We start from the raw sequence: 15,602 nt of genomic DNA on the forward strand, positions 1-15,602 counted from the left end.
ACCAGAACTAGGACATAGCTGCTAGCCAGGGTACACCAGCCAGTAGAAAGGTATGTCCAAACTGTAAACATGTATCTCTCTGAATGCTAGTTTGAGCTCATGAACTTGGGTAGCACAAATCCGTTCCTAAGAGCTTGATTATAAAGATCCCGGACCCATGTTAACACCATCCAGACTGTGTTTTCAGGCAGCGCCCAACAGTCCCAAGCATCTTCAATTCAATATACAAGGATTAAAATTCATCCAACCGGAAGAAAAGGGGATCAGTTCTGATTAAATGAGATAAAATATTTAGACACACTGCAAACCTTAGCACTCTTTACAAATACTGTTAAATATTGTTACCGTTGTTACACTTTTTTCATTCACTGTAAAAAATGTGAATGATAAGCTCCTTTACACTACTTTCTACAAAAGTGCCAAGGAGATTACAGCAAGCACACCAATAAGAGTACCTGGCATTTGGCAGGCTCTATGCAAACGATAACTATTATTAATATTATTGCAGAATGGCTGGTAGATAATTAGTGCTTAGTTACCACGTAGCATTAATGGAGAGGGGTTAAGTAGGTGGATTCCCTGGCCTTAATTTGAGTGGTGAGGAAGAACCCAAAAAGTTCACTGGGTAAAAGCAACACACCATTCTCTCTCTCTCTCTCTCTCTCTCTCTCTCACACACACACACACACACACACACACACACACACTCTCACACACTTTAAATGATGGCTAAATACTTTAAAAGAAATCGGGTAAACTTTTGTTGAAGAACATAGGTATAAGTGCTAATCACTTTAGATGCTGAAACAGGAGTGCTATATAATTGTGACTTGCTGTAAAACATTTAGGAATGGCAGAGTTTACAAGGTTACAAAAGACCTAGCTGAACCAGTCATGGTAGACAACGCCTTGAGTTAGAGTCCATTGTCTACTGTCCATATTACAAACACAAATCTATGCTTCTCCTCTTTGATATTTTGAAATGAAGCATTTTCTTACCCATTTTTCCAGGACCATCTCAAAAGGTGAGGGTGTGGGTCAAATGTATTCTTCAGAAACTGCAGTCTCCCTTTTGTACTCACTTTCTTCCATCTTGTAAGTTAATGGGCTCAGGTCATTTGAAAACTAACTATATGTTACAGATCTCTGCTATGGGTTAGCAAATTACTTACAGAAAAACAATGCCAACATTAAAGATGTTCAAATCTAGCAAGTAAATTAAACATCCATTAAATATCCACAAACCCAGTTAAAGTATTACACAATAAATAAAGACTTGTGAGTGTCCACCACCCTTTTACCTGTTAGGGTTTAAAGCTAGATACATTTAAATAAAGCAGCCTAGGTAACTGCTTGGGTTTTTCTTTTTAAATCCCTACAAAGTGAAAAGAAATTAAACTTCTTAAAACAAGTGGCTTACTCTTATTTTCTGCCCTGGGACATAATACAAATGTCACTAGGGAAATTAATATAGCTTACCTGGAAAATAAACTTTGAAACTATAGAATTTCAGAACTACGTCCTCTGAGGGTCACCTTGTTTAACTCTCTCATCTTACAGTACGGAAATTAATGCCTAGGATGGGTTCACTGCATGGAATACTGGATGAAACACTGGCTTTGGAGGCAGGGAGCCTCAGATACAAAGTAGCTGTTGAAGGCTGAGCAAGTCACAACCTCCCTGGGCCTCACTTTCCTCATCTGTAAAGATAATAGCACCTACCTCAAAATAGATGCTGTGTGTAGAGGGCTTGTCAGACCTGAAAGCCCTACACTTACACGAGCTATTTTCTAGAAATACTCAAGATCAGAACCAAAACCCAGGTTTCCCTCCTCCTAGTCCAAGAGCTCCTACTCTATATAAATCATCCTGGTGCCTTAAGATTTTAAGAATCAGCCTTTCTTCCTAAGCATATTAACAGATGTGTCTTCTTGATAAACTCACGGCTGTTTCATTTCTCTAGTCATTTCCCCACTGCTGATCCCCAGAGAGTCAGTTGAGGATCAGCTTCAAGTCGCTACATGCCTGAGCACTCAAAAGAGGTATTTATATACCATAATGGCTTGTTTTATGAGTAAAAATCTGTTTAGGTTCCAAATGGAGATGGCTGCATGGTTGGTTGATCATACTAAGATTATGCCCAGCAAATACATACCTACGTGCAGTTGCTGCTGACACTAAAAAACTTTGTTTCTATTTACAAGCATTAGCTGCTTCTCTGTTACTCTAAATATGTCAGGTGACTAGTTTCATGACTTTAAATAGCATTCGCTAAGTAGCAACAAGTACTGAAAACATCTAGTTTTAAACAATTGCCAATTCCAAATAAGAAATGAATAGGGGACAACATTTACTATTTATTAGCAAACACCTGCAGTGAAGTGTCCATGTCGCTTTGTGAGGCTCGTCAGACAGGTTAAGCTCCCACGATGGAGTAGGAGGCATCTCAGTTAGTCCAGGGGAACCCGAATTTTGTATGTGTCGCGGGGTTGTTGTGACAATAAAATAGTATCTGTAAAGTATTTTGCAAACCTCAAAGCACAACATAAACTCTAGCAGTTACTATTATTGTGGACCCCTTTGGGAATCTGGGGTTTAAAATAGTTGAAGGAAAAGTCCTAGATTGCAGCTAAAGATGGGAGAGGGAGATGAGGCACATTTTCCATCCAAGTCCATAGACCCCCTTCCCCCAAATCTATACACGGACCCATGTGGTGGGGGGGAGGTCCATGGACCCCACATTAAGAACTTCTCATGTAGTCCAAACCATTCAGTTCACAGGTAAGAGCATTTCCTGATTCAAAGTCACAATAATGATACATACATAACAGAGAATAGCAACAGCCTGAAAAAAGAATCACAGTATCAGTTTAGTGGGTTATGTATTTTAAAAGGTTTATTTCAATTTTTATTTGCCTACAACCCAATTTCTTGGAGGGCTAACAATCTTTCCAACCCTGGATCTCTGGACCTTGTGTTAACCGTGTCTTTACATCTTTTCTTCAATAAAGTCAGCATCTTCCATCATGATTCACATTTTGAACAATTCAGCAAGTTAAAATTGCTAATACAACCCTTGAAAAGCAAGTTTATTGAATTAAGCTGAGAAGTGCAATAAACAGACAGATGCATCCACCTAAATAAAAAATTCACTTATTTACAAAGTTCAGTAACTGTAAGTTTTCACATGCAAAGGTTAATAAATGCACAGGGAAACAGTTGGTACTAGTAGTGTCTGGATGCCTCAAAATGCTGAAAAGCAATGATTTCGACACAAACACTTCAAGTTCGGCTATAGGTCAGTTAATAAAATGTGACCTGGTCCCCACATAGAGATTCACGCATTTTAGTTCAGTTTCCTCCTTTTAGGCACAAGCAAGTTGCTAAATTAACTGTCGCAACTCATAGTGAACATTAAAGATGTTCAACTATAGCAGCAAGTTAATATCCCCATATCTAACAGAACCCCCACCCCCACCCTGCCAAAATCATCCGGGAAATATGCAACATGCTTTAAGGAAAAAAAAAGAAAAAGGACAATTTCATAAAGCCCCAATTTTTTTCTTTAAAAAAAATGTAAATGGAGAGAAACCAAGTAGTGTCTGTGCAACATGGTGCAGTAGTTTGTACAGAATATTAAGGCCATGGCAGTCTATAAATTAAAACGGGTACTCGTTAAAAGAAGTCATTGTTGACCACACTTTGAGTGCTCAACGATTTTGGAAATGCACTGTCTATATTTAAGTGCTGCTAAAAAAAAATCACACACAGTGTGAGGCAACACATAAGCAGGTGTACCAGAGAGTTTTATCTCCTACAGTGGTCTACATCAATATTTTACGAATGAACCAGAATTAACATGTGTCCCTTTAAATATACGGAGATCACTAAGCTACAAAAACATGTCCATTTTTCATTTTAACCCACCCATCTCTATCTTATAGAAGTGAATCAATTAACAGGATCAATTAATCAGCTCTCTTGTGCTTAGACACTTCTGTCTCATACATCCTACAACCTGTCCACATAGCGCATGATTACATTACAAAAGCAAGCAGGTCTAGAGTTGTCACAATAACCAAGATGTCTAGGGGAACCAGGCAGAGTGGTGCCAGGCCTGAAATCAGTAAGAGAGACAAAACACGACAGTTTTTATAGGTATCTTTTGTGCTGAAAGTTCTATTATGACTGGATATAAAAATTCAATAGTTTGAGTCATGCAGCAGCACTGACTTAATGACATGGAGATAGAAAAACATACAGGGCTTTGAACAAAGTGACATTCTTCATAAGTTTTATTATTTGACTGGAATGCTCTAAACCCTTGAAAGTTTTTGAGAAAGTCAATTCCCATCCCCTTAAAAAAGTGTTAAACCAAAAAAAAGATACAAGTAATGATCTGGACAGCTACAAAACAGCATGCCTTAGTTTCTCCCACATCATCCCACCACTATGTACGTGGCTATTAAGCATCACCAGAAAGTAGTTCATTTCTAAAAATCCCTGGGTAAGATCTCACCAGTAGAGAACAGAAATGGTGACATTGACCTAATAGAGCCTTTTGTGCCCCCTTTTCAGACAATTTCCATTTCTATGGCTTAAAAATATACATTTCACATGCATGTGTGAGATAAGACAAAGAAACAATAGGCTTCTATCCCACAGGAGTCAGGCTTAAAGGGTTTCTAAATACTGTAGGTGGTGCTAGAATCCTCATGCTGTCTCAGTATCAAGCTACTGAAATCTAATTAAATATCATAAACACTTGCTGAAAATCAATATAAAATTCTGGCCAGAATGACCCAAATTGAAATATGCAATTTCCTTGATTTAAGATGGTCAAGGCTGCTTCAACAGCTCTGTGTGCTGTTTGTGACAAGCCTTTTTGTGCTGACTTTATCATGACAACTCTAGGTGATGCTTTGTGACAGGTGAAGGATACACGTCTCCAGCAGCGCACAGGAGAAATTAACTCAGACAAAAGGCCATTTCTTGGATGTAGGAAGGACCATATTCTGGGTAGCACGTCAGAGGAACGGACGACAAGTCTGGGATCACAGCCAGCGGGGTGGGGGGAGGGGCTCCAGGGGCTGAAGACCTCAGCTTCTTCTAGATTTCGAATGCTGAATAAGCCACTGAAGCGTGATGTCTAAGGGGACAAAGGGAAAATGGTAGTAAGATTAGCGACTGCTAAATAAAACCCTGAAAGGAGAATGCAAAGTACAAGGAGAGCATCAGAACAGAGTAACAATCTCTCAATGACATAAAATCAAATCTAAATTAACTAGAACATCTGAACCCAACTTTTAGAACAATAAAGCAAAATAACATTGGAAATCATGACTGGGAGACACTCCTAACACTTCACCAGAAGTCATTTTCCAAAGCCTTACTGTATCAAGGAAGTGAGGTCAGCCTGTTTGACCTGTTTTTGTTTTTGTTTTTTGAGGCAATCAGGGTTAAGTGACTTACCCAGAGGCACATAGCTAGGAAGTGTCTGAGGCGACATTTGAACTCAGGTCCTCCGGATTTCAGAGCCAGTGCCCTATCCACTGCGCCACCTAGCTGCCGCCATGACCTACTCTTGCGGAAGCTCTTTGGGATTACTACTTGTTTTTCTAGATGTTTGATAGCTATCCCCTTAATAAGACATTATGAAATTATGCCAGGGGCCTACAGTCTGGAGGGCCTATTCTTTCCCCTTTCTGGCAAGTTAGGAAATTTAGCCTTTTCAATCCTGCAGCATATTTTTTTACAATCTTTCAAATATCAACAGCAGTATCTCAATAGTCACATATCCAAATTACTTCAATATCCTAACAAGTAGCTATGTTCTACCAGGTAGAGATATGTTCAGAGGTGAATAAATACAAAACAAATACAAAATATGTTGAAGGAAGAGGGAATAGGGCAGGAATAACAGGAAAAAACCTCACAGAGCTTCTCTATGTTCTAGATGTTGCAGGAGGTCCAAAGCCAAGACTTGGGTTGTTGCAGAGCCCAAATGCAGAATATATACATCAAACAGTAAAGCAAGGAGGATATCTCCTAAAGACTAAGAGCCAAACACTTCATTGTCCAAAATTAAGCACAATCACTATCCCCTGTGAAAGGGTACCCAATAATGGGTATTATCTGTGACTCCAAGCTCTCAAAATAGGATCCTGCTTACTGAGCTCTAACTCAATGGCTCCATGGATGCACTTGGGCTCTTTGATGGTACAGGCAAACAGGCTGTGAATAAGACTTGAGTGAGCTCCAAAATGTTACTTAAGAATCCATACAATGCAAGACTCTGAATTCCCATTTAAGGGACACATTGAGTCACCCAGGTTTTATTGAGCACCTGCTTCGGCTACATCCTTGGCACTCAGCACTAATTCAAGGTGGGATCATGGGCAAACACCCTGGGTTCAAGTCCTACCTGCCTATGTCAGTCAACAAGCATTTTATTAAATGCCTACTAAGTACCAGGCACTGGGCTAAGTGCTTAGGCAGGTCATTTTCCCTTCATGGGCCTCAATTTCTTCACCAATAAAATGAGGGAGTTGCATGAGGTGTATTCTGAAGTCCCTTCCAGCTAGAGATCTGATCCTATGATCTACAAAATGATGGGGTAGAATTAAATGACCACTAAGGTCCCTCTCCACTTCCAGGTACCTACAGGCTTATATTCAATCAAGCAGAATATTTAAGTGAACAGAACACTTCATGCCCTAATCATGTAGGAGAAACAGAAAGTTAAAATCTTGGTGATCAATAATCAATGCATACTAGATAAAGTCAAAGTTACGGTTTAGATAGGTGAATGTTTTCAAAGGTCTTAGACATTCAACTGGTAATTATACAAAACTATCTGTCCTATTCAACAGCTACAATAGGTCATTGAGGTATAAAAGTGGCAACCTAGAATCTTAACAATTAAGGAGTGGGGCAAGACTACATTAGTGAAATGTCTGAATTTAGCTGCTTTTCAATTGTTTTAACCCACACTTATAAACACTGAACACACAAGTAAGATGGACTCCTAACCTGAGAGGAGAATAAGAAAAGTCATCAAGATATATATCTCTTTGTTTATGAAAGCTAGTAAGAAATAGTACTCCAAGGATGAGTTTGTTATCCCAGAAATAAGCCATTAAAGACCAGGATTTGGAAAAATGGTACTGTTAACATTCTCATAGGAAAGAACCAACCTAAATCCATGAAAAATGATGAGCCACTATAAAATTAAAGCATGTTATTAAAGCAAGCTGAAATGAGGAATAAGAATGATAGTATGGTGACAAATGCAGAGACCAACCATTATGCTGATACGGAACAGCAATGGGAATGAGAGTGCATTTAAGAATGTGGGTGCTTCTCTGGCATTACCCCAAGGGAAAGAAGTGTCCTAACCAGTCAACATAAGTACTTCAGACAACTCATGAGATATTTTTCAAGAGAAATAAAATGACATTCTTATTTATAAAGAAGCCCTAAAGCAAGTATTAATTTGCTGAGGCCCTAAGTGAATTCAAACAAAGTTTCTGAAATGCAAAAATTAGGGATCAGACAAACCTGACTCCACAAACACCAAAGCATACTATAACTTGTAAAGCATTTTCACATAGGCTATCATATGTGATACCCTGAACAATCCTGAAGATTAAAGATGAGAAGGGATAGAGAAAGTAAAAAAGGAAGAAATGAGAGAAAAAGCTCAAACTTCCCTAAAAGCTACAAAGCAAGGCTAACAAATCATCTCTGAACCGTTTCTGAAACACTATACATTCATACTTTTGTTTATTAAATAATCCTTCAACAGATTAGTTTAAGTGACTGAATATCAGACAGAAGTGATTATTCAAGTACATTAAAGCTAATGGGTATTTCTAGCTTCTGGCTCCAAAAGAATGCTAATATATTATAGCAATATACTCAGTTTTAGCGAGTGAAAAATTTTTATAGGGCCTCCTGACCAGTCTTTATAAACTACTACTTCAATAGTACCATTTTAATACACAACACAACTGGATACCAGCACCAAAAAGATTACTACAATAAATATCATGCAACACCTAGCTGCATGGCTTTACTGAGTTAATCTCTTTAAATAGTTGGAAAGAAAGTCTAGTGTCAAGGGGCTTAAAGTCACTCTTCGTCACGGAGGAAAAAAACAGTACACTTTTAGAGTCCCTTCACCTATAACGAGGAAGGAGAAAAGTTCGAAAACAAATAGCAAATAATTCTGTAAGAAATGCTAGACATTACTTACCTATATTATCCTTTTCTTTGCAAGAAATTGAATAGCAGCAAATTTCTCTGTCTTGAATAGCAGAGAGATTCCTAGAAAAGACAAAATTTAGAAATAAATTTGTGTTTAAGAACTGGCCAATTTTGTTTCGGTACTTGTGCTAAATGGAATTAAGACAATGGCTATAACCACCACTAAATACATATAAGCATCTATGATATCTCCAACAGGCTGAGGATTTTCAGCTACAAGGAGAAAACCACTGCAAATGCTGAATAAATCTAGAGTTCTAAACAATTAAAAGAGTATGCAAAATATGCAAGAGAACAAATCATGAAATATGAATGAAATAGCACTGTGCTCAAAAAAATGAAAAATATGGGGAATTCAGAGAAATCAGCAAAGATGTGTATGAATTGATACAGAGCAATGAAAGCAGAACCAGAAGAATATACTTAATTACTAAAATAAATGAAAACAACACGCAAAGGAAGCCAAAGTTAACTTAATGGCAATTAAGCACTAGTGTCAGGTTCACAAATGACAAATCTCAACAGCTTCTTTTCAAAAGACTGGTAGAAAATGTTATTAGATGTGGTCAATTTTATTTAATTCTTTTGCTGTTTTCAAGGGAACAGTTCTATGATGGTGAAGAAAAAAATGTCAAGAGTTGACTTGCTAAAATAACTATCAACAAAAGTATGCAATATAAGTGAATTTGGTACAAAAGAAAATCCCTTTCACATTGTCAAAAAACATACATTTTTTCAATTAGTTGTTTCTCATCCAAGGCATTAGGCAAGTCTCTCTTGTTTCCAAGTACTAGCACCTTTAAAAAGAAAGGGGAAAGGTCAAATGTTAATAAAAGTAACTTAAGGATCGAGTCAACAAAGATTACCAACTTCCACAGAACTTGATACTTAGAAATGTTCAACTAGAACCCATCTTAACCCTCCTGATACATGATGAGAGTCCTAGTACATCAAGGGTGAGACACTTTCACATGGCAGGTTAAGAACTGATTCCTACCAAATGACTCTAAAATTATGTTCTATTCTCTGCATTCTGCTTGTAATAAAATTCACTTAGGAATTTTTCATAAAAATCAACAAAATCAAGCTATTTTAGGCAAACCTAGAAATGTAAATGCTAATAACTTTCTAATCTATACATATCTACTATACAGAATGTGTATATGCATACCTGTGCATGGATACACACACACACACACACTCTCTCTCTCCTAATGCCTAAGTTAGAATAATCAAAAACATATGGCAGCCAACCACAACTGGAATCTTCAGCGAGAATATGAAGAACTCAACTCACTGCTGCCTCCAAACACTTCCTATTGTAGAACACACTCAGCAAACACAACTCCTTTGAAGTTCATTCTATTCAAACATACCACGAAATTCAGTCCCGACATCCCAGCCATAACATTTCCTCCCTCCTTTCTTAGGAAGGTCAATGCCTAGCTCAGTCTCCCTTTTGACCACAAGTCCTACCCTCAGAACAGAGGACTCTGAACATGCATGTTGATGTTTCCTCAAATACTCAACTTCCCAGTTCTTCAACTTTCCAACTCCCATGATGTGTTCTCTCCACGTTGGCTACATACAAAAACAGTCATACCCTTGATCTTGCCATCACCCACAAGTGTTCCTCTTTCACACTGAAGAGTTCCATAATTTCTTTATCCAATCATTATTTTTTATCCTTTCATCTTGTCCTAAAATTATTCCTAAACCTATTATTCATCTTCACCATCACCTCTAATCCTCCCATGTCTCAGTAAATTCCCAGACCGTGCTCTGGCTATACTCTCCTTCTTTCCCAATCATGAACTATTAAACAAGTAGCTGACCAAAACAACTTTATACTAACCTCTGAGGGAATCAGGACAGCAAGTTGTGGGAAGTGAGTGAACCACACCAACTCCCCTTGGTAACTCCCTCAACTAAGGACTTTACCCTCATACTTTCACAAAATTGAGACAATTCACCATGAGTTCCTTCTTCTCTGTTCATTTCACATCTGGCTAATATCATTCTCCACTGACTTTTTCACTTGTCTCTGAAGTGCCCCTTCCCCTTCCAAGGCCAATCCCTCCACATATACTCCTAATCCCATCTTCTCCAGCAGATTGCCTCCACTAACACCCCTTCTCTAATCTTTCATTCCTCTCCATCTACTTGTTTTTTCCCTGCTGCCTACAAACACAGGTCTTCCTCATCCCTCAGAAAACTTCACTGCAACCTAATAATAACCCTGTTAGCTATCAACTTGACTTCCATTTCTCATTGTCTCCTAAGCCTTCCAAAATCTTGATTCTGATCTACTCAACTGAAATTACTCTCTCTGATGTTACCAAGTTGCCAAACCAAATATCCTCTCCCTCACTCCTGATTCTTCTTGAGCTCGCTGTAGCATCTGACACCATTATCACCTCTTTTTCCTAGACACTCTCCTCTCAGGGTTCTACTCCTACCTCTCTGACCACTCCTTAACAATTTTCTTTGCTAAATCTTCACCAATATCACACATATTAATTGTGGTTATGCTCCCAGTCTACTCCCCTTTTGTTTCAATAATCTCTTACTTTAAGTTCTTATGCTCCCAGAGTCAAGAGAGTCAATTACCTCTATCCAAATGTTACCCAAATCAACAGATCTAGTCGAAACTCTTTCCTAAGTTCCAGTCCCACATCACCAATTGCCTATTGGACATCTCAAACTGGATATCCAATAGGGAGCTCAAATTCAATGTGTCTAAATCATAACTCATTATTTTCCCCCAAAAACCCACCCTTCTTCAAAACTTCCCCACTTCTATCAAGTACATCACCTTCCTTCAGTCCCCCCAGGTTCAAAACCCTGAACGTCATCCTCAACTCCTTACTCTCTCACTTACCTTACATATACAGTCAGTTTACCTAATCTTCTCATTTCTTTCACCACATCTCTCATACCTAAACCTTCTTTCCGCTCCCAGAGTCACTACCCTAGTGAAGGCCCTTATCACCTCTCACCTGACAACTGCAATAGCCTACTCACTGGTCCCCCTGCCTCAAGTCTTTCTTCATTCCAATCCATCCCTACACAGCTGCCAAAATGACTGGCGTGAAACACAGTACTGAAGAATTCATCCTCCTACTCAATAGTCTGCAGAGGTTCCCTATTACCTCTAGAACCAAATATATAAAATTGACATTTGAAGTTCTTCAGAATCTGATCCCTTCCTATCCTCTAGTTCCCTTCTATAGTATTCCATTCTATGTATTCTAGAGAATTCAAAGAGAACTAGCTACCATTTCCAGGCTTTTGCACCAGATGTTCCCCATCCTTGCCTGAAACAGGATTTTTACTGAACCGGTCTCTAACCTGAGAATGATGAAACAACAGGCCAGAGACAAAGTGCCAGTAATCAGGTAGTCATTTAATTAATTAGTTTCATTATAAGGAACAGATCTGCAAATCAGGAGTTCTCCTGATCAGAATTCCACTTTGCTGAAGTGAAAACAGGCATTATATACGTAAAACATAATGGGAAGGGAGGGGGAAGGTAGATTACAGACAATCGTTCCCAGGGCCAGAGTGGTTTCCTATGACCAGCCCACAAATCCCACAATCACTAAGGTACAGGTGTCCTGAAGTTCTGTGGGAACAATAATGTTCAAGTCTTTAGGGGTCATTACTTGGTGGGTCACAGGACCAGAGTTCTGTGACGGGAAAAGGTTCTACAGTCTTTGATTCGCTTCACTTCAGGTACGCAGGCAGAAACATGCCAGTGATTGTGAGTGCTGTCAGAGTTTTGATTTATCATTTCAAGCTGCACTGTAAGTCTGACTCACAAGAGAGACAATTCTAAAAAATCTATTAGTATATTCATTACATATATCATATGGATTATTATAAAAATCATAATTCTCTTCACACCTGGAATCTCATCCCTCCTCACTTCTACCCTCTTAAGTTTCACTGGATTCCTTCAAGAGCCAGTTCAAATCCCACCTGGTGCCAAAGGCCTCTCCCCAAGCTGCTAGTGCCTTCCCCTCTCAAGTTACTCTGCATCTATTCTGCAGATACCTTGTACATGCCCATTTACATACATGTTGTCTTTCCCATTAGAATGAGAACAGGTACTATTTTTACCTTTGTTTGTATCCTAATCTTAGCACAGTACCTGGCACACAGTAAGTGCTTAATAAATATTACATGCTTGTCATTTGTCATATTGTCATTTGCAACAGTATTAGTTATTTTACATTCAAAATTTATAGCCTGGACTATAGAGGCTCCTCCTCTACTGACTCCATTCTCTTTTTCCTTCCCAGGCTACAGCTGCCCTTTTAAGCTACACACAAAGAAGACAGAAGAAGGATGACAAGATCAGAGGTGGGAGAAACCTGACACTCAAATCCAAATCCAATTCAGACCATCCTGACTGACTTGCTCCCCTTAAGCTCTCATCTCCTGCTCATTCAGACATGCCTAAGCCTCTTGTGCCACAGAACTTCATGCCTAGAAGGTCCTTCCTACTGGCACATCTTCTATAGTGAACTCTCAAAATATAAAGTTCCTCAAACCCAAGCCTTTTCTGTGAAGGCTTTATTTACCTTACAACAGATTTTCAAGTTTGTGCTCCGCCCCATATCAACACAGACTACTCTTCACACCCAAAGTGCCCTTATCTACACTTGTCTCTAACCAACACATTAGGTAAACTTGGGACCACCCCTTGGCTTAATTCAGTCACATATTTCTATGTGCCTGTCTCGTAGGACACAGCCCCAACAGCCTCTCACTCACATGTCCTTTATTTGTGGCCAGGTTAACTCCTATCTAAATTGGAAGCTTTGAGTGCAGGGATGGTACTTAATTTGTTTCTACTGTCTCCTTCAGCACCCAAAGTGGGCATGTAACAAATGTTAGCTGAAGGAAACTGACAAAATTCTACCATGCCTGATTATGCGGATTCAGAAGCAGCGAATCTGACAGCAAGAGCGGGGCCATTCCTCCATGCTGTCATGTGTGACAGCTGACAAGGAACACACCAGTGCTGCCTATCACAGCTCTCCTACTGTCTTACAGTCCTCCTATTGTGTAATGGAAGATGAGAGTTATTTTCATGATTTCAACATGTAACGGCATACAAGTCATGAATATGGTTCCTAAAGTCAAATACAAACCAGTCTCATTTCATTGTATTCACACCTTATATTTTAAGCAACAGCTTCTCCCCTTCCTAAAGATCTATCTCCAGTTCAAATGTGAACTGTACTAATTATAATCAAAAAGCAAACTTCTCAGACTTACTGGAATGCCTTGTAACTGTGGTTTGTCCAGAAGGTTATGTAGTTCATTCCGAGAAGCTTCGATCTTTTCACGATCTGCAGCATCCACCATGTAACTTAAAAGTTGAGGGCAAAATTCCTTAATAATCATATTTAAGAGTCTCGTTTTCTTAAAAAATGGTCCTATAGTTCAACTTCACACCAAACTATTCAGGGTAGGGGGAAGGGGATGGAGAGGGAGAATAGACCAGACTAGGACTGCCCAGAGAAGGGAAGAGCCAGGACAAAAACCTCATCTTGAAGAAAGATTTCGTTAGTAACAGTAATAATAGCTAGCATTTTTATAGTGCCTACTATGTGCCAGGCACTATGTTAAGTGCTTTTCAACTTTGCAAGATAGGAACTATTATTATCATCCCTATTTCACAGTTGAGGAAACTGAGGTAGACAGATTAAGTGACTTGCCCAAGGTTCCACAGCTAGGAAGTATCTGGGGCTGAACCAGAACTCGAATCTTCTTGACTCCAGGTCTGGCACTCTATCTACTCCAACACCTGGATGCCTGTCAGATTTAGCACCCTCAGGGATACTTATATTCACCCAATTAGTGGCAGTTAAGGTCATAGTTGTCATTTAAAGTTTTTAATACATAGTTTTCTTTAAAAATGAAATATAATAAAAAGCCATGCTTTTATTTTAAATTTTCAAAATCAATTAAAATGAATTTTTAAAAAACTTAGCGGTCCCTACCTTGGATAGGAAAAAAAAAAAAAAAGAGGAAAAATCCCTCTTTCCAATGGACTTGTAAACTCCTTAGAAGGAAAGACTGTTTCATTCTTTGTGTCTCCAGGGCCCAGCCCAGCATAGAGTAAGTACTTGGACACACAGAAGGTACTTACTAAATGCTTGCTGATTGAGTCCAAAGCTACAATGAATTTTTCCAAGAGAATAAACTGGAAAGATCCCCCTGACCCCACCCCACTTACACAATCGCATTGACTCCTCTGCAGTATCGTTCCCACATGCTTCGGAATCGTGGCTGACCTCCTATGTCCCAAATCTTTAAACCAAAAAAAGACAATTTTTTATGAGGAACATTTCAAGTAATAGAGAGAAGATGGGAAAAATTTTAGAAGCATTTCCCAGTTTCTTAGGAAAGACAACTTCATCCCACTCCTCCCAAAAAACAACTTATTTGCAAGTTATATGAACACAGTAAAACACCAGATATAATAGCTTTATCAACCAAGACTTATAATGGGCTCTTAACCAAGTAGGACACCAAGAATTCATATTGTTAGCATTTCTAAAACAGGTCCTAAAGGATTCTGCCTTCTAAATCAAAGATTAATTTCAATCATTTTGAACCTTAATTCTTTGAAAAAATATTATTAACCAGAACATACCACTGAAATCACATTAAATCATATTCATATTACATTAACAATATCTGAGGGTTTACTATCCCATTCACTGATATGGATATGAGTACAAGTACTTTCAGGTTTATTAAAGCACATACAGTATAATGACAGCTCCACCAAACACAAACAGGAAACCTGAATCTCAGGCAAAAACCTGTATTGATTTGTTAGAAGTTGTATTTATATAGGCTGTCCCACCATTCTTTGACAGCTTCATATTTAACTGCATCTCACACCTGCCAATTTCTTCCCCATCAATGTTTCTATGCAGCACAACTGCACTTCAAAGTATTTTAGCACTCAGTAAGCGTGAAAACTCATAAGATTTCTTATAGATTGATTTCCCCTGGTGCATTTGACTCCAATCCCATATTGTCCCAAAAGGTGAAAAGCAATTGGCAACATTTGAATCTCACAAATAAAGCGGCTGTGCATGCCCACAAGGAAGGTGGGTAGCCCAAGAGGCAGCTTTCCAACCGAAAATTTTAGAAGATGTGACCACAAAAATAAGAGGCAAACAAACTAGAATAGAGATCAGAAGACAGTGTCATGTGTCCTAAACATAGTGATTCAATTCCATGTATTAAGTGCCTACTAGGTACAAGGAAATAGGGGCAGAAAGATGGCTAAGGAAAGGAAAGGGAGA

At 38.8% G+C, this 15,602-nt stretch overlaps 1 protein-coding gene across 1 annotated transcript in view; it reads right to left on the reverse strand.

Annotated features, from left to right (window-relative positions):
* Window positions 1–2,874: 2,874 nt before the first annotated feature.
* ARL8B (ADP ribosylation factor like GTPase 8B) overlaps window positions 2,875–15,602 on the reverse strand; it is a 51,700-nt gene continuing 38,972 nt past the window's right edge. Inside the window, exons 3-7 of the mRNA XM_036738477.1 lie at window positions 14,519–14,592; window positions 13,555–13,648; window positions 8,998–9,065; window positions 8,258–8,328; window positions 2,875–5,149 (exon numbers count right to left, since the gene is read on the reverse strand). Of these exons, the coding sequence (XP_036594372.1) occupies window positions 5,100–5,149; window positions 8,258–8,328; window positions 8,998–9,065; window positions 13,555–13,648; window positions 14,519–14,592 (357 nt within the window). The 3' untranslated portion in view covers window positions 2,875–5,099. The remainder of the gene's footprint in view (window positions 5,150–8,257; window positions 8,329–8,997; window positions 9,066–13,554; window positions 13,649–14,518; window positions 14,593–15,602) is intronic.

The sequence above is a fragment of the Trichosurus vulpecula genome, chromosome 9 (assembly GCF_011100635.1).
Source record: "Trichosurus vulpecula isolate mTriVul1 chromosome 9, mTriVul1.pri, whole genome shotgun sequence".
Lineage (NCBI taxonomy): Eukaryota > Metazoa > Chordata > Mammalia > Diprotodontia > Phalangeridae > Trichosurus > Trichosurus vulpecula.